This window comes from Vanessa tameamea, chromosome Z (assembly GCF_037043105.1).
Source record: "Vanessa tameamea isolate UH-Manoa-2023 chromosome Z, ilVanTame1 primary haplotype, whole genome shotgun sequence".
In the NCBI taxonomy this organism is placed as follows: domain Eukaryota; kingdom Metazoa; phylum Arthropoda; class Insecta; order Lepidoptera; family Nymphalidae; genus Vanessa; species Vanessa tameamea.
The window spans coordinates 7,039,236-7,064,375 of NC_087341.1; the positions used below are offsets into that span (position 1 = coordinate 7,039,236).

General features: G+C 32.3%; 1 protein-coding gene across 1 annotated transcript; it reads right to left on the reverse strand.

The window, feature by feature from the left end:
* Positions 1 to 11,250: 11,250 nt before the first annotated feature.
* On the reverse strand, positions 11,251 to 24,855 carry LOC113401866 (ER degradation-enhancing alpha-mannosidase-like protein 3). Its single transcript, XM_026641941.2, has 10 exons — positions 24,524 to 24,855; positions 23,617 to 23,763; positions 18,853 to 19,005; positions 18,378 to 18,531; positions 16,726 to 16,895; positions 16,176 to 16,397; positions 15,595 to 15,760; positions 14,258 to 14,646; positions 13,621 to 13,822; positions 11,251 to 12,988 (listed from the first exon to the last, which is right to left on the reverse strand). Exons 1-10 carry the CDS (start codon positions 24,637 to 24,639, stop codon positions 12,140 to 12,142), a joined length of 2,568 nt encoding a protein of 855 aa, XP_026497726.2. The 5' UTR covers positions 24,640 to 24,855; the 3' UTR covers positions 11,251 to 12,139.
* Between the last annotated feature and the right edge of the window lie 285 nt (positions 24,856 to 25,140).

Consider the following 25,140-nt stretch of genomic DNA (forward strand, 5'->3'; position numbering starts at 1 on the left):
GCGTCGCACGGGTGCAATGCTGCAACTAAATATACTACAGAATGTCTTACAACATTCACAGTTTTTCAGTCATTAGACAATACAAACCACTATGTCCCTGCGTCTTAAATCTGTAATATCTTCGAAAATATTCATTTAAATTACATGCTGTACAGGGCCATATTGATCTATATTAAATGCACAATGTATTTAAGGTACTTAATTGGATAAGGATTAATGCTTTATTGCTTAAAATTGCTTCGAAAATAATCCATTATTTCTCGTAAAAAGTAAAGGTCAAAAATAGTTATAGTGAGTTATCCCTAAGAGATAGACATATACCATCGTGAACTTTTTTGAAGACCTTTTTAAGGTGTACAATACTGTCGTACATTATTTTAATCTATGTCGTAGGGTTCAGCGTTTGAAATGTAAGCGCAAAAATGTGTTTATTTACGACACCACATTAGAAACCTCTAAAATTATCAGTGTTTCTCTACTATATTGTACATGTATTATACGTATAAATCTTCCTCTTGAATCATTCTATCTATTAAAAAAAAATCGCATCAAAATCCGTTGTATAATTTTAAAGATCTAAGGATACATAGGGACAGACAGCGGTTAGCGACTTTTTTTTATACTATGTTATGATTATGATAATGATGAATGAGCTAACCAATGTATTGCGCTTCTCTATAAAATCAATGCTTTATTAAAATATTAACTACTAATACTAAGAAACTCATTCTTGCCGGTTCTTCTCGGTAGAATCTAAATTCCGAACCGGTGATAGCATCAATGTACATTTAAAAACCTACTTGAATAAAGTATATTTTAATTTTAATTGTTTTTTTGACTAATGAGAGAAAATTCTGAAGAAAAAAATATATTTAGTTCTTAATAAGTATTCCTGTATTCAAGTTACGCTTCACATTCGGCACTTCCGTGTTTCTCATTGCATTCTTTGTTTGCAAATTTTCGGACTCCATATTGCCTTACTAACTCCATATACTGAGAATGTTTGAAAACCGAATTACTCATTTTTAGCTCAACCTGAATTTAATATCAGTTCGAAGGGATCTGCAGTATAGGAATAAGGAAGTTAACTACTCACGAATCAAATGTGATCCGAGGGTGTCAAATAACAATCAATAATATAATAGTTTATCGTGGTAGAGACATACGAATAACGAAACAGACAGTAATTTTATAACCGTTTTATATATATATATATATATTTTTTTTTAAATATTGGTTATATTTATGTTTCAGTTAAAGGAATAACTTATTATTATGAAAAAATATTCAGTCATAAAATATTTATGCACCTCTATTTGTCGTCATCCTTGATGTATTTCTTATGGTGATTTGTAGGGCAAGATGGTTATTCTTGATATTGATGTTAATAACTACTTCATGTTTCAATACACATTGGATACATGCTTGAATTGTGTTTTCTACTAAATAAAATCATATTTATACTACAAAAATGAATTATTTTTTACCCGTTTCATGCAAAGACTTCTAATCCGAATGATGTAGAACTTCCGTATAATTTTAATTTGTTGTATGGTGCAGACTTTTTGAGATAGACGAGCTCATAATGTCAAAGTCGTTTTTATGAGAAAATCGTAGGCCACCATTGAAAATATATAAATATAGCATATATTATATTTCTAAACATTGTGTTTAATGATATGAGAATAAATAACGAAATTGTATCAAAATGAGTAAAAAAATATATTTTCATAAATATTGCCTTTTACAATTTTCATCTTTACGATCTAGTAAATAAAAACTGTTTGCTTACTGTTTTGTTTTAGTGCTGATTGCTTAGTGGTTGCTTGTTTGAATGTCAATATATTATATATATCATTATTATATGCCATGTACAAACAAGAGAGTAGGGCGGAGCATACCGTTGCCATCACGGCATAAGAGTCGTTCTTACCCCCAAGTGGCCCCAATTCCACCAACACCACACACCACCGTGTTCTCAATCGCAAGGAAATATGGTAACCAGTTCGGAATTGAAGGACCTATTTAGTCAAATAAAATTCACGATATTTCGTTATACATTTGGAATACACGGTATTGGTATTTTTCTATTTCCCTTATATTATTAGCTCGTGAGCGAAAGCAAATCGAGAGAAAACCAATAATGCAATATTATAACGTCAGTGAGGTGGGCGGATCAAAGATTTCTGTAATTCTATAAAAAAAAATCTTACAATATTATGAATAAAATCTTTTCAAAGGAAAATTATATAATATTTAATATACTACCATTTTTAGAGAGCTTATAACATTCATTATAGATATGGGAAAAGAGGTTTTTGGTCGTCGACGAAGCTGTTTCGGAAGTAAAATTTAAATTGATATAAGTATTACAGTATTATAAATTAACATATATTAATCAAAAACTGTTATTAATGTACTATATAGCCGAGATGGCCCAGTGGTTAGAACGCGTGCATCTTAACCGATGATTTCGAGTTCAAACCCAGGCAGGCACCACTGAATTTTCATGTGCTTAATTTGTGTTTATAATTCATCTCGTGCTCGGCGGTGAAGGAAAACATCGTGAGGAAACCTGCATGTGTCTAATTTCAACGAAATTCTGCCACATGTGTATTCCACCAACCCGCATTGGAGCAGCGTGGTGGAATATGCTCCATACCTTCTCCTCAACGGGAGAGGAGGCCTTAGCCCAGCAGTGGGAAATTTACAGGCTGAATATGTTTATTTTTATTATGTACATAGCGGAGCTACTAGCAGGTTGCATGTGATACGTAAATAAAATTTTTGATTACCTTTATTTTTTCTTTTATATTTATGTTATTGGTGGCAAACGAGCAGGAGGCTCACCTGATGGAAAGTGACTGCCTCTGCCCATGGACATCATCAACACCGGAGGGCTTGCAGGTGTGTTGCTTGGCTTTAAGAAATGATAGGTGTGTTCATATATTGGAATTTATCCCGTGGTTTATAGCGTTAATACAATAACAATTACTGTTAATTCTGGACAGTATTGGACTTTATGTAACAACTTATTTTATTGACGCTGATATGAAAACCATCATTGATATGCGGTACAATGAAAAATTTACCCGACACAACGTTGCATCCTTAACAAAATAATAATCACAAAACTAGACCAATGTGACCTTTGATAAATGTGATATGAAAATTAAAAAGATTCATCTATAGGAGAAAAAAATACCCTTTACGACATTTGAATAATTTATGACGTTGAAATGTTTGAATCAATTAGTAATAACGCAATAAGCGCTCCTTCCCAATTTGCTATTTCCCAGAAGGAAAAGTGATTCGTTCGCTAAATTTCGTACGTTTTTAAGTTCGCTTAATCTGTGAAATGATTATATAAAACTTAATATGCTTGTAGAACGATTTCTATAAACAGAAAAAACATATATAATAATTGACTTATAAGCATTTTACATACCCATGTTATAAAATGTTCAACGTGTGACTAATTATATATTAAAGGGCAATCCTTAATGTATTTTTATAAACTATCTAAAAAGGATTGATGCTAATTAACACCCACGAGATGGATATTAATATTTTTCTATTTTATATTAAATATTTAAGAGTGATTTGATAAAGTTGGTATATTAAAAAAAAAGGAACTAAGCATTAAAATATGTTCTTAAAATACACTGGATTCTTGGAACGCCACGTTTTAATAAAGGCATTGAGCCTGTTCTAAATTATAAAATAAAAATATTTTTGGATAATATCAAAAGATCTTCTTCATCTTAAATTCTATCTTGAAATATTGTCTGTTTATTCCAAAAATATTATTATTCTTTTTATTTACTAGACATAAAATTTATGAAAGATATCATACAAAAATGAGCATTCCATGAGAGGAATCTCTAGCCTAGCCTCACTAAAGACATAAGGTTATGAGTTTCTCATGAGATACTGATAAAACAAATACTTTATCGCAGTAAAAATACATACAAAAGACAATATAGATAATACGTTTAATTAAAGAACAAGATCCATAATTGATCTAGTGGTTACTGTATTCAGTGTGTAATTTACATTAACTATTTTAATGTCTCAAGTATCTTCATATTTCTTAAGATTGTCGGACGATGCCCAACCTCTTGTTTTAGGCATGTCCTATTAGTAAGATATAGCGAGCATTCGGGGGGAGGAACCAAAGACCGCGCCAATTTTCGGGAGATGCGTTTCTAACACTTTTCATTTTTGAATTACCAAACTTGCGATATTATCAAACAATCAAAAATTTATCCGAAACATATATAAACAGTTAAGTATATTACTAATAATGTAATGTATGTTTTTATATCGCCCCTTCCATGTGCGATATATTGTTTTTTCGTCACCATACAAATAGCACGCCCCGCAGAAATAAAGTCGTAGAGCCATAGTTGTGCGGTTGGCGTGCGCCCGCCGTGCCTCGGACGCTTGGTACAACTTGCTTTATACAAAATATACATTTTGTTTTCAGAGCAACCTGGTCGTGCGCTCACAGCACTTTCTAATTTTAATATTTACTGAAAAATTCTGTCCGAATATATACATCGTGTGTTTAGGAATTAGGTATTTTTTGTGAATTCGAATTTTGCACATGAATCATTTTATTATGATTTTAATAGAAAAAAGGAACAATCCACGACCCACTTTTTTAAACAAAAGCTACCTAGGTAATAAATTAAAAACTAGAAATGGCGGACGATTATCTTCGAATTCAATACTTCAAGATGTATTTTGTTAAGCTCATGTTAATGTAATGGATAAATGAATGATGATGCCGCGCAAATCCAATAGCTAGCGTATCTATACTGATAATAACTTTTACTATGAAAACTGCGCGCCATAAAAGTGTTATTTACTTTAATCGGTGAGTATTCTAAATACCCTTCTTCTTTAGACTATAATGTATAATCATTACTGTATAGAAAATCATATGTCGACGGAATTAAGCGTTTGAGAAATAAATTGAGTATTAGATATCTTTAAGGTTACGTTGGGTTTAGTTTACTGAGGGAAGGAAAGAGCGTGCAGCTTTTTAAACATATATTTTCAGTTTTATATAGTTCCGAGGGGAAATATGTCTATATTTAGGTATTTACGAAGTTATAAATAGATATTTATTTTCTGGGAATTAAGAATTATGTGTATTAATGATCCTTTCATTGTAATTGCTAAAATATAAAGCTTTTGTATTGTCGATTGAGTGTTAAAAACTATTTAAAATGTGATATTTTTATCAGGTTACCGCTAAGTGTTGATCCAGTTTAAACAATGGCAAGTAATTATGCCTGGCCGTCCATACATCCTAATAACATAACCGACAGCGGCTCTCGTATTTGGTAAGCGATAATTTGTTTTAAAATATTTTTGTTTTTTAAATTAAGGATTTACAAAGTTTAACTTACTTTAAAAAGATGGTTTAGTGGTTAGAAAACATGAATCTGAACTAAAAATGTGGATTAAACACCCAGACAAGCGCCATAATTTTTTTATGTGGCTAATTTGTGTTTTATATTTATCTCGTGAAGGAAAACTCCATAAGCAAAAGTGCGTAAGACGAAATGAAATCTGCCGTAGCTTATACAACATTCACCAACCCACGTTCGAGCAGTGGGCGTGCTGGAAAAAGCTCCAAGCCTTCTGCGCAAGGCGTAAGCCTAAGAGGAGGATTATTTATTTTCTGTTCCGACTACGTAATAAAAATATTTCTCATTAAAGTATTTCCACTTCGGAATCACACATGCTATACTATAGATGCATATACTCATCCAGCAAAGTAGTAAAGTCCTAGCCCTACATCTAAACAAAAATTACCTATATTGATAGACATTTATATTGAATATACATTGAAAAAAATATCCTAAAACTAAATAGTGATGCAGCCTAGAAATAAGATCATGCCGGCACACTAAAACAAAAAAAAATACAAACTAAAGATGAGATACACCAAATGCACGGAAACACTCAGTGGAGTTACAAATTGTAATTTACAAATGGTATATTTTAAATATTCAAATATTCCTCTCAAGCGATTACTTTATAACAATTTTCATACAAATGAATGTTACACATTTGTGTGTACGATGACTTATGTTTTGTGTTGTCTGGGTGGGTTTTAACATCTCGACTTAGGGTCAGCGTTAGTATTAATAGTAGAAATTTTATTGCTGTTTTTCAGCTGTAGAAGTGACCAAATTGCGGTCGCAAATCCAAGAAAGCTGTAAATTATTGTAAATTTTTTGTGAGTTTAGTGAATTTCTAAGAAATAAATATCAAGTACAATTACTAAAAAAAAAATGAATACTACCTAACGTTCACATATGGCGCATGTATGGTGAGCGTGATACGGACCTAATCACAAATGCAAATAGGTAGGTCCTAATAAAGCATAATCACCCTCTTAAACGTGTTTTGAAGCAATAGACGCTAACGGATAACGAATTATATAGTATGACTGAATTAGGCCATGAGCTATTTTCATTCAATTTCTCTTAATGGAACATAGGCGGTATCTCCAGATCATTTGATAATAAATTAGTCGCTTGCTATTCCGGAACCATTGAAAATATAAAATAAATTGTTTATTGCAATGGCAACATTTAAAAATAATCGCGCAGGTTTATTGGCAACTGTAGAGCAAATACACATTACAAGAAACATTCTAGAGGATGGACTCACGAAACAATATAAGAATAGGTAGTCGAAAAGAGCACCTTTGCAATTGTGGCTACGTGGTATAAAGGTGCTACGCCCGCTAAAAGTAATCGTAACATATCGTATAATTTATGCCAATCTTCTCCTAATGGTCAAAATTCGATTATAATGAGTATAATTAACATATCATGTAGTGATCGTTATTGTTGGAATAGTTTTATTTTGATTTAGAGTTATATTTCATTAAACAAGTAATTAATTAAATATAAAACCGTAGGCAATAAAAAAAACATTTCGATCTACAATAACTTTGGTTTTATTAACCTGTCGAGATCATGTACATTATCTCAGACACAATCAGGGTAATCGGATGGCCTATTTTCAGAGCGCATTGTCGCTCTCGTTACGTCTACGCTGTATGGAAAGCTTGAATAGTTTTGTGTAGCAATTTTCTATACTCTTAACTATTTTGATTAGCTTCCTGTCTGAAAATTTTAAATTAATTCTTAATTTTACGGACAAATAAGTAGCTCACACAATTAGAATGTATAAATGCAAAAGTAACTCTGTTTGTCTGTCTGTTGCTCTTTTACGGCCAATTACTGAGCCAATTATGGTGAAATATATGTATAGGTATTAAGCAAGCTTGAACTCCAAGGAAGTACACGCATCTTTATGCCTTACATCTCGTTAGGTGTAAGGCCAAAACGCGAGCTAAGCCGTAGACGACAATTATTACAAAATAATTGACTTCTCTATTTATGTATTTATGTACTATTTCATTCGTTTTATAATATTTTTAAAAGTATGTATTCAATAATATAGTTTTTTAATTATAAAAATGTTGTATAAAGTAATATAATTAATATTACTTTAAACGAGCTAACCGCGTATCGATGTCTAGCAGATAACTAAATTTTGTAAATAAGTTTTATATAAAACTACAAGACAATTGAACTTGAAATAAAACCAATAACAATTACCTTCGTGTACAAAACGTCTTTAATTTTCAGAGAATTAGGTGACACATAAATATTTTATTCTACCGCCAGCAATTTTTATTTTAGATTACCGTGTAAAAGAGTAATATAATGTAATCACGGGTTACTCCCATTAAGAATTAAGGAAACGCGCGTGGGTATATGGCGAATCATTTGCAAAAAAATAAATGATTAATGTCTCTGATATTTCCATTGTCTATAGACGCCATCAGGCCCATATCCATTTCTACATTAAATACCATAAAAATACTGCTCGCCATACAGGCATTGCAAGATATCAGCAGAGTTTCTGAAGCACTCACTCCTGACCAGGGACGCCCATATAGAACTGTCGTTAGTAGCGAACGTGTGACACAGCTGAACTCTGCATAGTGTTTATATATCTATGGGGGTACATCTGTCTAATACGATCGTTTACATCCCAGCATCCTAGTCGAATGATTGACTGATCTTCAAAGCCGCAAGAATGGGAAAAGGAAAACAGAGCTGGAAAAACACTGTTCACCTATCATTTGGATATTGGATGGTAATTGTATATTATTATGTAATTTACTCAGTCAGACAACGAAAAGCCATTAGATTACGTTTCAGAGATTCGAGTTCATCTATTCTTCTCCTATGTGTCGTAAGTGAGACGTGCTGAGTGAGCGGCAGACGCAGTGCTCAACGCATCTTTCTCCCCTTGCCTATGCCTATAGGCCGCCTTGCTGCTCGCTGTACGCTTCACCAACTCAAATACTTACACGTAATTTACATACTTAAGACCGTAATGGATGAAAAAATGTACAATTTTCTACTATTTTATAATATAATATTCATTTCAATTCTAATAAATGTAAATCAATACAAAGCTTTACTTGTTTATTTTGGTATTTTTTTGTTACGATATAAAAAAATATAGTAATTTTTTTATTAAAGTTTGTTTATCGCGTTTATTGTTTAGCGCGTGGATACTTTTTAATATTGGGTTAGTCGAACTTGATAATACATTATTTATTGTCAGTATTTATGATACCATTATAACATTCGTTACCTGATAATGCTATTCTAGAGATTTAATGCATATAATTTGTAATAAACAATAAAAATATAATAAAAGTTACCTCTTTTAATAATAATAATCGCTAATCAAAGTCAATATTTAAACATAGACAATTTTACATCTTTTTACTAATTGATATAATTATTTCTAATAGTGTTAAACGTTTGTTATCTCTTGGCGAATATAACAATGCTGCACAATAAATAATGTGTATTTAATGATAGAAATGAAAATAAGATAATCAATTATCTATACTAATATTATAAATGTGAAAGTAACTGCAAAGTAACTGTCTGTCCGTCTGTCTGTCGCTCTTTCACTGCCAAACCAATGAACCAAATTTAATGAAATTTGTTATGAAGCAAACTTGAACTCCAAGGAAGGACATTGGCTACTTTTTTGCCTAACACATGACAACCCACCCCCTAAAACGCGAGCGAAGCCGCGGGCGACAACTAGTACTGTATAATTTAGTACCAACAAGTAGATATTTTTTTTGTAAGTAAAATTCGTATAAACAAAGTCCAACTACAAGTATAAACAAAGTGCACCTACTTAATCTGAGAATGGATTTATTAAAATTGGAAATTTATGTTATTGTGTTATTATTAGAGATGAAACGGATATCCGGTAACTATCCGGTATCCGGCCTATCCGGCCGCCATAATACTATCCGGCCGAATACCGGATAGACATCCGGCCGAATAAAAAAAAATGGATAAAAGAAACATATTTTTGAGTAATTCTTTACTTAGTCTTAGTATCACTTAACTTAAATTTATAGTTTTAGTTATAAATTTTTAATCACGCAATAGTATATTAATGTAATACAAAGAAAATGAATGAATTAGTACTCATACTGCGCTAAGGGCAAATTATGGTGAATAAATACTAATTTCTCTGCATTGAGAGGTAGCAGGTGGTTGCGTTTCTCTTCATAAATAAGGCCAGCTACAGAAAAGTCTTTCGCTATACACCTTCCTGCAAGGTGCAGAAATGTAGATTTTGGCAAACTTTGTTAAATTTGGATATTCATTGACATTAGCTGCCCACAAAGAATAAGGGTCCCATTGGCGATCGGCTACGTTTCGCCTGATATCCGGCGGCCGGATACCCGGCTATCCGGCCACATGGTCGGCCGAATATCCGGCCAAGCTACTATCCGTTTCATCTCTAGTTATTATTAACAGTGTTCATAGTATGATTAGGTACTTTCCAATGAAGTTGGAGACTTTTAGGCTTACTATACAGAAATAATAATTTGAGAAGCTTTTTATTTAAATTAACCGCACTATCAATACCATATTCGATAAGAAAACTTATTTTTCCTAAAACTATTGTTTTTATAAGAAAATTATAGATATAGAATATTCGTAACGATTGATAAAGACTTTTTAAAAAGACATCAACGATCGCTATGGCTCCTCCAACATAATTAGAATTGTGTCTATTGTACGCAGCTGAAATGGACAAATTTAATTACGGTAGAAATTATTATAATGCCGAGTTATGTCATATTTATGTTTATATTCCAAACAATTTAACTGCATAAGTTATACCAAATTTTATTGTGTAACGCTATATGCAAAGCCAAGCCGAGCCATGCCAAGCCAAGCCTTGGAATTGAATAGCCGACCCACTCTTTTCTGAACGTTCCTCATTAGTTATGCAAGAGAGACTGTCGCCCATGGCAATCGATATAACATAGGAAAAGACGGGGTCGCGATAGTTACAAGGCGATGGAATATAACGGAGTTAAAAAAAATATAAAAGATTAATAATAAAAAAATATATATAACATAGTGTTGTTATTGCCTTTCGTTTCAATTGTAAAAACAAATTTTCTCAATCAAAACTCGATTTCTCGATCAATTAAAACTCGAAATAGATTACATCACCGCAGTTCTAATGGTAGATACTGAGATTAGTCCGAACAGGTCATTATATCAGTGCAAGTACATTGACGTGTAGTGCCTTTGTCATCTTCTATAGGGGATCATGTGACTCAATATCAAACACGGTTGATAAAGTTAGACAACTTCAAACACATGGAGCTGTTCTAGTAACTGATAACGGTTATGAAACGTTCCTGATTCTATTCCAATCGAAGTTCGACAATTTCTCAAAAAAATAAACCTGTATAATCGTAGCTGAGGGCCAATTTCTCATTATTTATATCGGTTACTATACGACCCCAATTATATTTTGATCCGTCTTTGATCGAACCGTCTATGGACGGTTGTGTTAGTAGATAGTTAAGACTTGTTAGTAGATTTGGCGCCCTGGATAGCATTAATGGCTTGTGATCATATGGGGAATAAAAACATAAGATATTTTTCAAATCATTGTAATATAATTATAGGTGGAACAAATTACATTTTTTTTAAATATTTTCTTAGTATAAATGTTGTTTTGTTAATGTTTTTTCTTAAATAGTATCGTTCAATTCGTTAACACAGTTTCAATGGTTTGATACGAATATCTCGTCGGTCATAATTAATGTTTACTGAATTACTATCACTTGTAAAAATTTAAGGCATTTTGAATGTGCAAATATTTATATTTACACGCGGAACACTTTTCGGGATCAATTGACACAACATTTATAAACTTATCTGAATGCATTTAGAATCTATGGAGTGACGGACACACAAACATACAAAATCAAAAGAATAAACTCAATTATTATTATAAAATTTAGCGCTCGTTTTGATTGGTCTTTAATAGGATTTCGGCGGAGTCGTGGTAGTGACTACTAAAATTGTCGAAGTCTCTGTTACCGGTTGCGAGAACTCTCCGGTAGCATGCGACGTTCCAATAACGACAACAAATACATTAATATGTAAAATGCACGCTCCCCGAATGCGTTTCTAACGACTAAAGAAAAGAGACATTTAAGCGTAAAGTTACATACAGCTACATTGTCGACTATTTAAATTAAACTGAGCCTTAATATAACATTTCTGGTATATTAATCGATATAATATGATTTACTTTTAAGCTAACAGATGTTTTATAGACATCTGTTATTTATATATAATCTTTTATTTATAGATCATATTATTTAAATATATTACATACCAATAGATGTATCAACATTCAAAGATAATAAATAAATACAGATTGATACTTTTTAATATAAACTTTTCTTAATTAAATATTTTTACTTAAAAATTTATGACAAATATTTCTACTTAATAATTTATGACATCATGAGTATTCATTAGTCATTTGACGTCTTCAATATATAATGTTATATATGATACAAATCCATGTAGACTGCATATACATAAAAAATCGTGGCTGAGTCGTTGTACAAGGCACGAAATCTCCTCAACGGTATACCTTACATAATATGTACAATTTTATACAATAAACTTTGTCAATTTATATACAAAACATCCTTGTACAGAGCCCTCGGGTCGGGTCAGATATCACCAAATTTATTTGTATTGGGAGGAGTCGTGTATACGTCGACAGTTTCGCTGCTACGTTCGTCTTCGTCGCAGCCGTTCGTGCAAACCTTATGGCTACGAACTTCTTCGTTCACAAATTTATTATCTTTGGATACTAACAAATCCTTCGGTTCCTCACTACAAGATTTTTGCGACGTTGCTTCGTTTGACAATGATAGTTCGAATTGGGCGACAATTTGGCTAAGTACTTTCTTGAGATGGTCGAACGATTCCTTGTCGCTTGGTACAGCATCGGTAACTGGTTCACAGTTTCCATTGTCACAACCAACCTCGAACTGCTGTTTAAGAGACCTCAGCTCACCTACAGTAACGACAAGCTCAGGGTTCTGCTGCATGGAAGATGTTAAGTACAAGCCTTCTCGCGAAAAAAGGAAAATGGCGGGAATTTCGATGTCGTCTTTGCCGTCACCGGACATGGCGAAAAGAGCTGTCGTCTCATGAGAGGAACTTTTAACGTTGTCCAATATAATAGCAAGCGTAGCGCCAGCTTCTTGAATGTATCGAACTTTCTGGGCGAATGTGCAGTCACCTCGCGTTGCTATAACGAACTTTCCTACCACATCCTTACTATTCTCGATGGCGGTGCAAGCGTCTATCGGTATTGCGAAAGCTGGATTTCCTGAATACATAGTAGATCCCGTTAGATCTTTGCCAAAGTGTCCCGGTCCAGCTGGGAATATTTTATTGTTGATCTTAATACCGGCGGCTACTACGCCATTTTCGGTATCGCTTAGTGAATTAAACTTTGACATCTCTCGCATGAAATTCAGGCCCTCTGCTGCGTCTTTAGCTGATTTCGCCTAAAATATTAAACAAGTACACTTAAACTATTGCAAAAGTACGCTGATTACAAACATGTGCTACGTAGTAGCATTTAACAAATGTGGAAAGATGTTTAAAATACTACTAGGTTTGTAATGTGTATAGGTATGTATGGTTAAACACAACCTGTGTTTGATCATACATACCTCCTCACAACACCCATTCAATCATAATTGACATGATATACGCGACATCTTAATGTATATAAACAAATTTGTTGTGACGTCAATTATAGTTTGCATTAACAGCCTGTAAATTTCAAACTGCTGAGCTAAGGCATCCTCTCCTTTTTTTGAGGAGACTGTTTGAGCATATTCCACCACGCTACTCCAATGCGGGTTGGTGAATACACATGGGGTTAGAATTTCGTTGAAATTAGATACATGCAGATTTACTCGCGATGTTTTCCTTCACCGCCGAGCACGAGATGAATTATAAACACAAATTAAGCACATAAAAATTTAGTGGTGCTTGCCTGGGTTTGAACCCGCAATCATCGGTTAAGATGCACCCGATCTAACCACTGGGTCATCTCGGCTCATATATATCTGTATATCATCTCAATTATAGTTGAGTTATTGTTTATCGTCATTATTTAAAATTAACTGACCGTGTTAACTGTATAGAGCAACTGCACCCTGCCATCTGGCAATGTAAGTACGGATATGCCCATGTCGGATAGTGCGTGTATCTGCCGCGGGTCGTTTAGGGGTCGGAGTCTGGCGGGCGGTCTCGCAGCTTTAGACCCAAGCATCTGTCTCATAGGCTGACGAACCTTCTCAGCCACAAGAGATGCTGTGTTCGGACATGTTCTGAAATCAGTTCGTTTTATTGAATTACTATATTGCGATTTCCATTTCAAACGGATATGTTTTATTAGCGTTTCTATCCAACCTTACTCAGTTATGAAAAACAGAATGAGAGGTTAATTGTATATATTCATACGTATTTCTATGAATGCTTTAATTTTGATAAATAGTTTGGCTAATGTTATGCTCTATTAAACCGAATTTTTAAAATAGTAACTATGGAAATTTACTCATTTTCCATATAAATTTTGTGAATCTAATAAAGTTTTATCAGTTTTCAATTAGAAAGTTTATCGGACCTGAGTTCTACGACTTAATAAGCTAGCCAGGCGATAGTAATACTTTTTTGATACCAAAAACCTAGCACGAGCACTATTTAAAAGCGAAAAAAAAAAAATTCAGCAATGACTTTCGACACCAATCTGAAATAATGTATACCGTTTATATTTGTCATCGTCTTCGTCGTCAATCTTTATAGTCATATAGGATCCATTCTTCCCGTCTGTGGCTAGAGATAGCGGCAAGAAATGGGCCTCGGTGGTGAGAACGTAGTCTTCTAACTTCACTGGCAAGTCTTTGTCCTCTCCGAACAGCATGTATAAGTACTTGAACGTCTCGGCGATTACGAACGAATCCATTCTATCTTCGTGCACTCTAGTTCTTACGTCGTTGACCGCGGCGTAACCGCAGGGCACCTTCGTATGAACTTGAAGTGCTCTGAGGACCGTTTTACCGACTTGTAGGTAATGATCGTCTCCGGTTGCGCGGTGAAGAAAATAAGTTGATTCTAGGAACTCTGGACGGAGTGGGTGTTGACCCCAGTGGACCTAAATATAATATGATATTATAGAGGTATGTTTTAAAGTATTACTTTTCATTTATTAAGAATTTTACTAATGAACATATTTCCTCATAGTCTAACATTATATCAGCATAGATTACAATATTGCTGTCCATAGTCTTATTCTGTAAGAAGAAACTCGGAACAGAACACGAGCGCGCAATGAAAGTGATATTATGACATGGACAATAATAATTTAAAAAAATTATAAGATACAGGTATCAAAATGGAGTATCAGCGTATCAAATCGGGTTTACGAGTGCATGGACCGCAGGCTGTTATACTTGTAACACATGTATGTCGTCACAATATTTGTAATAAATTATGTTTTAAACGTGCGTAGCTGCTCAATTCTTATTTCTTATATATTTCTGTTGTATATGAGAACAGGTTAATTATTTTTTTAATTAAAAGCGTGTAACATAAATATATCTTTGTGCAATTATTTGTAATATAATCACTATGACAGTTCCGCAAAATACACGACGGTTTATAGTTTATATTTGCCCTGGAGAACATTAAAAACCATTTGTAAATATCATAAATATTGGCTGGTACATATAACATAGGAACACAAATTGATAAGAAGAATCAATTAACACTAAAGTTTCTTGGTGGTACCTAACCAGGTACCACCCACTCATCAGATATTCTACCGCCAAACAGGAGTACTCAGTATTGTTGTGTTCCGGTTTGAAGTGCGAGTGAGCCAGTGTAACTACAGGCACAAGGGACGTAACATCAACAAGGGTTCCCAATGTTGATGATGTAAAGAATGGTGAATATTTCTTACAACGCCATTGTCTATGGTGACCACTTCACGTGACCATCAGGTGATGTGTATAGGTTATATTTGCTCGTCCGCCTACCGACATGATAAAAAAAAACTCATAGTGATATCAAATATAAATTAGAAATCTTATAATCTTAGTACCTGGAAGTCAGAAGTAAATGCCTCTGGTATGAAGGTATGCCTTTGCATCACTTGATACAACATTTCATGTGTTTCAACAGCTGGACGTACGTCACCAAGTAAAACCTGCAGCCCCGGCCAGAAGGCGAGTAAGGCGTCCATGAAATTACGCGATTGAAGATGTGGCCTGGAAGCAGTAAGCACATTTTAAATAGTAACTTTGCTATAAGCAACTACATTTTAATTGAATTGGCTTTTCAGCGTTTTCTGCGTACAAGTGTTACGTACAGTTTTTGAAATGCTGCCCTTAGCCATATTTACTAATCAGATTAAAAGACACTCATTTCTCGTCTACAAATATTTTTACGAACTCTTAGTGGTTGGTCATTCATAGCAGATTGTAAATAGTTTTGAAAAAAGTTTTTGCAACTATATATTCAATCAACAATATTTATTAATATAGTTGCTTTAGAGAGTTCACAATAAAATGAAATATAATTGATTTTAAATTACTATTACAAATTCCAATTTCTAAAATACAACTCTCGTATTCAGGTGTATGTTATAATTTAATGTTATTCTATGTGCTATATTAATCTTACCTATGCATATGAACAGCCAACATAATGGGACCCCTACTTATGTATTTCATGACAGCATTGTAGTGTCTGATAAATCTGGCCAGGTATTTTTCGTCTCCGAGAAGGATGTAGGCTTTGAGGCAGTATTCATAGTAAGAATCGATGCCTGCTCCTACACCTGAATCCTTCCTTACCCAGTCTCCGTTGTGAATATTTATAACTGTGCCCATCAGATCCGAAGTCCTAAAAATTTGTATAGGAGTATAAAGTAAAAATATAAATTGTATAGAGTATGTATATAAATCAATTTTATTTTTAATTTTGAAATCATTTTTGATGCTGATTTGATGAATAATGTTTTTATACTTTAAAAGCTTTTATACTTTTTAAATAATATTCATATTCTCATATAGACTCACGAAGGCGCGCGCCAATATCTTAAATTATCAGCGTGCATTAGTGCTGCCAAGATGCCTTCATTGTGAGAGATGCTTTGAGTAAACAAATCTATTCTATATTAGGACTCAAGTGATACTACTTCATGAGTTTGTAAATACAATATTACTAATACCTATGCCGAATTTTCCATAGTCGATCCATAGCCTTGTGAGCCTTCTGTTCGAATACAGGATTACCACTTAGACGAGATAAGGCCGCCATTTCTAGGATCATCGTACCGGCGCAAGCGGTACATGTCTCTCGCGACTCCGACAAACCGCGAATATCGTGTCGTAGGTTTATCTACAAATAGTCAATATCTATGAAACATGTTCAAATAACACTTAGTACACAGATTTTGATACTGGATGCTCTTCCTTCTCCTTGTAGAACAGATTTTTGTATATTATAACCATGCAATTTCGTAAGATATACAAAAAGTTTGTATGTAGTGACAGTTTGTATTGCATAGGACGATGTTTGTAAAAGTGTTTATGTATTATGAGCGTGAGTGTTATGTTATGTATTTTTTTCACTTAAAACTTTACGTATATGTTGTTCATAAATATCAAATAAAATAAAACTAGCGACCCGCCCCAGCTTCGCTCAGTTGAAATTTACTAATACAGATAGTTATATGATATAAATCATTATAATTTAAATCGCTCAGGAATAATGTAGATTTGAATTGGATCATAGGTCCGAAGATTACGCCTTCATATTATTAGTTAATAAGGGCGACCCGTTTCACTTATAACTGTACTTTACATAGTCGAATAAGATATTACTAATATATAAATAAGAATAAGATTACTAATAATTAAATGGTATAAGTTATTATATTTAATAATATATTTAATATGAAATAATAATAAGGATAAAATGTAGATTAATTGAACAGCGCCATCCAACAACTGTTATTAATAATAATTATTTTTCAGTAGTATCGCGATGAAACATTATTTTATGAAATCAACAGAGAATGAAATTGTGTACCGAAATTAATTTATAAGATTAAATTGACTTATAAAACATTACTTTCACTTTGTATTTATATTTGGGTTCTGGTAAATAAAACAGTCATCCCAACTCAACGTACGGTTAAGAAATGTTATAAGAACTAGGCATGTGTATATCTATATATCGAAACTAATCTAAAATCGGATGTCGGAATATCAGAAGTTGATTTGATGTTGACGAGTAACCGTTTTCACCGCATCTAAAAAGCTATGAATATCGTTTTTGTATAGTCACGTTACAGTATTGAATTAAGTTTAAAGCTACCACCGGTTCCGAACGTTATGAGTTATAGGTAGATTCTCTGCCGAGAATAACCGGCAAGATACTCAGGAGCTACTCTTTTCCACCATTTTAATTTACGTCAAACAAATGGAGGTTCAATTTATCCTGCCCGGTAATCAACTTCACGCTTTTTATCGTTTATTAAGTGATATGCCTTATTTGTCAATGACTTTTTGACATGAGACTTAAATTTAGGGCTTGTTAAAAATTACTGGTAATCTGTTCCGACTTCGTATGGATGTTGTATCGTCGTATGCATTATATAAGGTAAAATATTTTAATTTAATAGGGATTAGTGAGCACATTACAATATAATTAAGGAAATCAAATGATAATTTTGTTCCATCGTTAACAATTGTTCCAATAATAAGTTTAAATGAAAATAAATTGTCCAATTACAGAAGAATTAAATTATTTTTCCTCAGAATGTACCAATCCATAGAGATTCAAAATTGCATTCGAATGTAATTCTTGTGTACTCACTCTTCCATGCGGAATTCCAGTGGAAGTATTGAACGCTGGTAGCAGTCTCCGACCTAGATCTTCGGCCATCGCTAACAATTCACCGCCGTACCATTCCAAAACGGGAACATCTCCTTTCAGTGCTTCAGCTAACACATGAGCTGACAATAACCCTCTGAAAATGAAACAAATTAAGAAAAGTAAATGCCCCATCTTTTGACAGGAAGATTTGATCTTTTTCCGCCACGTGATCCAATACGTGAATACAGATTTGGGGAAAGTTTCATACTACACATGCCGGTTTCACTCAGATATTTTCCTTCACGGCGGAGAACGAGATGAATTATACAGCTTCATATAAGTTAAAAATCAAATCAATACACATTTAAATCAGTTATGTAATACGCCAATTTGATAAAAACGATTTTAAAAGGACATCTAAAGAACGGGAACTGGTATAACTGGATGCTCAAAGTGTAACCGTTATGGGACCTACCCAAGCATCCGAATGTTTGTTTCAAATACGGACACGACAATGTCATGGTCGAATGTAACGTCGTTGATCACCAGCTTGATTGCTCGACTGAATTCGGCAAAGTCACCCATCACGACCAATGTGTCTAAGCTGTCGACGAGCGTCAATGAAAAGCTGGAAAAGATACATTCATTATATTAACGAATACAAAAACTTAGATCTAATGAATAATCACAATTTCGTCATAACAGAAACGTATTAATGTAATACTTATTTATCATTTATTACCTTTGAATAATATACATATAAATTCAATTTCGTTTCGACGAGGAAATGCCAATGCCAATGCCAGCAATTGGCCACCATTTGAGTAGTAGTTATTTTTTATTTTAATTCATTTTGTTTAATACTTTTCTCTATTATTGTTATATAAATACGTTCTACGATACATGGGGTTATCAAAAAAACAATTAATTTCATATCTACATTTTTCTTGAACCATGAACATAAATCGTTATCGCAACTTTCACATAACGAACATATTTTTTTAAAACATTTATAACATAATAAAAGTTGAATATAAACAATGTTTTGAAAAAACAATATAAATATAATAATAATGAATAAATGTATAAATAATAACCTATATGCAAGTTTTTTTTTTAAAATTGTTACGCGAAAATGCATTTTGTCTGTGAAAAAAGGCGAACTGGCAAATTTCCTCATCTCACCAATGTGCCACAAACATTGGTAACCAAGACGTTTGTCCCTTGTGCTTGCAGCTATACTGGCTCACTCGTCCTTCCTATCCAAACAGAGCAATACTAAGTATTGGTGCTTGGTGGTTGAAGATATGAATGGGTGGTACCTACCCAGACAGGCTTGCACAAACTCCTACCTGTGACTATAAGTAGTTGCGCGTTTGATTGAATTTTAATAATTAAATGAATAAGTCGGTTGGTCACAGAGAAAAATTAAAATTAAATAGGATAGGAGTCTCAGTATCCAGAAGCAATAATCAATTTACGATTAAGTCTTTAAAAAAGAGAAGTATTTAAAGTGGATAAAGAATTATGGTACCTTAAGCGTATTCAGTTTTTCCTGGTTGTCTAAACGGGAAAAGGTATCAAGGTGTTTATTAAGAGAATTCAAATCTAAATACTTATCTTACCTTCCAATATATTTTAAAATCTCCACACAAGTGAGACTAATATGCAATAGAGGAGTGAATATAGGTCCGCTGAGACTCCACAGGTTTCGTTACATCGATTTCGTAGATTTATTTAAGGAGACTTTTTTGCCGATGGATTGTTTGAATTTGGTTTTGACTCTATTTCGCTACAACTTTGCCACTCGAATTTATTGGGTCAATCAGGGAGGAGGAAGATATTTTAATTAGATACATCGAAGATGTTCATTACTATCAAACAAATTAGTGAGAAATAAATTGCATAGTGCTAATTTATCCTCGACAGTATTATGATGATGGAATCCCAGTCAATATCAATGAGCTCAATTAAAAAAAACGCTATTTAAAGTACGTCTTATAACAACATTAGGCATATATGGGCAAATTTTATATGATAAATATATCAGGTCGTGGAGGTTACCACTAAGAAATAAGCCCATAGAATAAATGGATAAAATTATAAGTATATATTTTAATATATACGTTGTATTATTATATGAGTCTTAATAGTCGGAAAAGCCTACACGGTTATACCGTATGTACATATATTTACGTCACCTGCATTTATTATTCCGACTAATTTATTGGAGTAAACATTTGAATAGTACTATTGACATTATAATTAATGGTATCCGATAAAAAATCTATCGGTCACGACATTATTATAGACCGGTAGTTCTGTAGGCAAATAAGGCGGCGATGCACCCAAGGTGCATAAAAAATGGGCGTTGTTAAATTTTGAACCAATAAAATCTGTTTTCTACATATAACGTAGTGTTTTGTAGGAACAAAGGACACTTTTTTTATATTGCCAGGGAGGCAATATCTGTCTGGTTGATTTTTCTTTCACCTGCTATCAATTAAGGTAGAAGCACGATATATAACGTCCTACAATATACCTGTCAGTCCGACCTAACGTAAAACAGCTCTAAATATAGAGACTGTAAGAAGTTTTATCTAATTTTGATTTACTCATCTATTGGTGGCAAGAACGATTCGTATGTCGAGACGGCAAAAGGCATTATCTGTCTTATACCGTCATGTTCCCCCCGCCAATGTTTATTCCCTTGTTTGTGCAAACCCACCATATACATACTTCATTGTTTAACATAATAATAAGAAAATGTATTTATTTTACTAAATAAACTTTGTTTTTATTATATTATTTATTGGTTTTCTGTAATTATAAACCGTTTCCTCAAATCCATCAATTATTATATTTCACCAGTGACGGGCACATTTTTTAGTTAATTCGGGTATTTTTTTGTTAATTCGATATAAATTCATGAAAACTTATCAACAGACAATACGCATTTACAATTTAAAATCTTTCAAATAATCTGATTCAAGGTCTTAACCGAGTAAAGTTTTTAATTTCATCATTCAATTGCAGTTCTGTTGACCTACATTGTGTTTTTATAGTTACCCGAACGTTGCATTTGCACAGTTATGTCTGTTGTTGCCTTTTTTATTTTATTATTGGTTTTAATTACATAATTATGAGAAAGTAAGCTAATTTCTTATTATATATTTTTGTGATAAAGTTATTTTAAAATAAAAATAATTATTTTTTAAAAATTCCTGGATGTTTCTCTTTATATTAATTGCAACTTTAACGACAAAATGTTTAATGACAAAAATACAGAACATTATTACTAAAATATTAAAACAATGTTTTGACATGCTTACAGCCAGTGTTATCATGTCAATATTACAAATAAATATAAATATTATATATATTGTCTATATTTATTTATGATGAAAAACATTAAAACAATATGATGTAATAAAGATAACATGAAAATGTAAGAAAAGCGTAAAACTGGGCCTCTTATTCATATGAGTCACACATGTCCAAGAAATGCTCGACAGGCGAACACCTAGAAATGATGATAATTATTTGGATCGGATATCGGCGTGAGATACGAAACAATATATTAAAAATAATTTGAATTCTGCACTCATAAGAGACATTTAGCTGTGGTCAAAGGGATTTAAAAAACAGTAATTCATACAAAAGAAGTACGTATGAAATTGGTCTTCAGCCGTTAGGTGCCTACAATATTAACCGAGCTATAGAGCAAGACATTTGTTGTGACATTTCAAGGGCAATATCGAAATCCAACAATCTGGCCAAAATTTACGTAGTTTCGATTTTTGTCGAAAAGTGGGTTTTTTGATAACTGTCTGTTTACCAAAAAGTTTTCAGCCAACCTCAGAACCGTAGAAATTCAATGTTGGTGCATACAAAGCTAAAATCTGTTTTCCAAAAATCAGACTGAACTGTTTGAGCACCTGCGTGTCTGATTTCTATCTCTTTCCTCGAGTTTGAAAACTAGACATAAGTGTAGCCATTGTGGTATTATTTTGAGGAACAAGATAACAATTTATTGAAAGGTTTTCAAAATGAAGAAGGAGATAGTCTATAAGCAAATATCTCAACATCGTTTCACTACATGTGCCTGATAGGTAATTATTATTTTTAAAACAAATCGTAATGTTTTACTTTTGTGGGAAATTACAAAATCCTTTTATTCATTTTATTCTAATAATATTTCGATCACACATATAATTGCTTTGTAATCGAGAATTTACAATTAGAATTATCTTATCTTTTATCTTTTTTAACTTTTCCATTTTTGGGGTCATGGATTGAATTGTTTTAGAAAATATTTTGTTTAATTAATTAAAAATAAATCATTTTGGCTAAATATAGATAAAATGGCATAGTAACATTATTCATTCAAAATTTAGTATAATTATAATAAGATTAAAAATGTATGTAAATGTATGTCGCATCATAGTGACATCTAAAGAGATGATTTTTTATTTATTAAGCACTAACTTTCATTTCAAATTAATAACAAGACAATATTTTCATTACAACTTTTCCCATTTAAAATTTGTTCCAATTTATAATTAATTGAATTGGTCACTCAAATCTTGGAGCCCGGTTTTCCATCAACTGTCTAATTATATACAAAATACATATTGCAAATTACATATAATGAGAATGAGTGCATAAAATACAGCAGAATTCCTTTTTGTTAAAATTATAAATTCAAACTTTTTTTAAACAACTCATAACCGCAATTTGCAACTTGGTCCCTTGATACCTATCTTTTCTATCAATTATGTTTCATTATATGTATATCACTTTTTTAATATAAAATTAGCCTAAAGAATCACCAACTTTGAGATACATTGTATAATGATCTAACATAACTGAATATCTTCCTGTCAACGTCCAGACAACCATTGTATAATCGGTCTGGGACCAGATTCTATTGATTTAAATTTTCTAAATCAATTACTACAATACTGAATACAGTTTTCCTTTAGCTATAGCATAGGAAAGCTATACCTTAATACCGTCAAAGAAGTAGAGATAAACAAACCTTAGATTTACATATTCCATATGATTTGCTTACAAAACATAGTTAACAAATTTGATGACCTTTAAAACACCATCTTTGGGTTTTCGAGCATCAACCAATGATAACATTTTGATGTCAGAGTTGTTTATGTGTGATTCTTGTGATGGCGATAGTAGAAAACTTGACCAAAAAAGCAAATCAGTATGTTTTGTAACTTACTTTCCAAGTACATCGTCCATATCCCCACGGCTCGGAGTAACACCTCTCCATCTTCCTTTGCAGCTTAGGGGCATTAATTCATCAGCTGGGTATGCATTATCCATATATGCATCATATGCATGATAGAACATCTGACGTGATTCCTCTCTATATAAAATTAAAAAAACAGTGAGAACATGAATAATAATATTAATTTAGTAAAATCATACAACATAATAAGTAGGGCACTTGAAACAAACATAAAAGCATAACTAAGTATGAAACAACATAAATAATATGTAGCATTTGTATGTGCGTGTGAATATTAAGAAAGATAAAGAATTAGATTAGATTAATAATGTACGATTTATTAAGTATTAGTACTTAGCATGTCAAAAATAGGTAACAAATTAATTTAATGAAACCAATTTTCATTTATATTTTAACTAAACAGCATAAGAGTATAGATAGCTCTACAATCCACCCACTGTTATAAAATTCATATATGTAACACATTTTTTCTTTCTTTTAAAAATAAGAAAAAGTATTTAAAAACAAAGGAATTATTGACTTATATAATTTTATTTCTTGAATAATCTATTTCAATTGGATATATGGTAAAGGATCATACTTTTTTAACTCTAATCCAACAATTTCAGAGGAAAATTAATACAACAAATGCTTAGACATAATTGTATGTCATTTAGGGCAAAAGTTTTCCTATATTACGTGTGCATCACGTCAGATTGCATTATTGTATAAAAAAAAAACAATCGAAAAGGCTATATATAAAATTATATTTAAGAAGTTATAGATTTTACCATGAGCACGAGATGAATTGTCCAGGAATAAGCAAGTAAACTTTGGCACAAAATGGCAAAGGAAATATCGTAATATTTATTAAAATAAAATGACATAAAAAATCTACCTCAAGCTTATTCTCTCTGTCTTCGACATATGCGACGAAGCCTCTTCATCAGTCTTAACGTATATAATCGCAAATATAAAAACTAATAAAATACTATAACATGGCATTTTCTCCATATCACTTTATTTTCAAATGACTAGTTTCCTAACTTAAATTCACACAATATAAAAAGATTTCAATATTGACGTGAAATAAACATAGGTATAACAAATTCGTCTTTAAAAAAAAATAAGTTTCACATCGCAAAACGATAAGAATAAAATATAAAACAAAACAGTATTATTCGTTTCAACACAATATTTTATACTATCTATACTCTCATATTTGTTGTACAGATAACAAAAATAAAACGTCATCAGGTCAATAATAATTTCGAATGAATGTTACCATGTCTTACTTTCACTTTACCCTATATTTATGTATTGTATAAAATATAACGATAATTTATACCATCATTATAATACGATAATGAAAAATCATAAATATAGGCTATCGAAAAAATATTTGTCTTTAATAATTTGTTAAAGTTATTGTCGTATTTATAATCATAATATACTTAAACATGTATTTTAAATCCTTTAAATAAAACATATGTTCAATTTTTAATATACAAAATA

Bases quoted from the DNA above. Each gene is read 5' to 3' on its own strand.
- LOC113401866 (XM_026641941.2), bottom strand. From the start codon at position 24,639: ATGGAGAAAATGCCATGTTATAGTATTTTATTAGTTTTTATATTTGCG. The intron at 18,532-18,852 runs GTAGGTCCCATA...TTTCATTTTCAG, and splicing joins ACAAACATTCGGATGCTTGG to AGGGTTATTGTCAGCTCATG. The intron at 12,989-13,620 runs GTCAGTTAATTT...TTAATATTTTAG, and splicing joins TGCTCTATACAGTTAACACG to GCGAAATCAGCTAAAGACGC.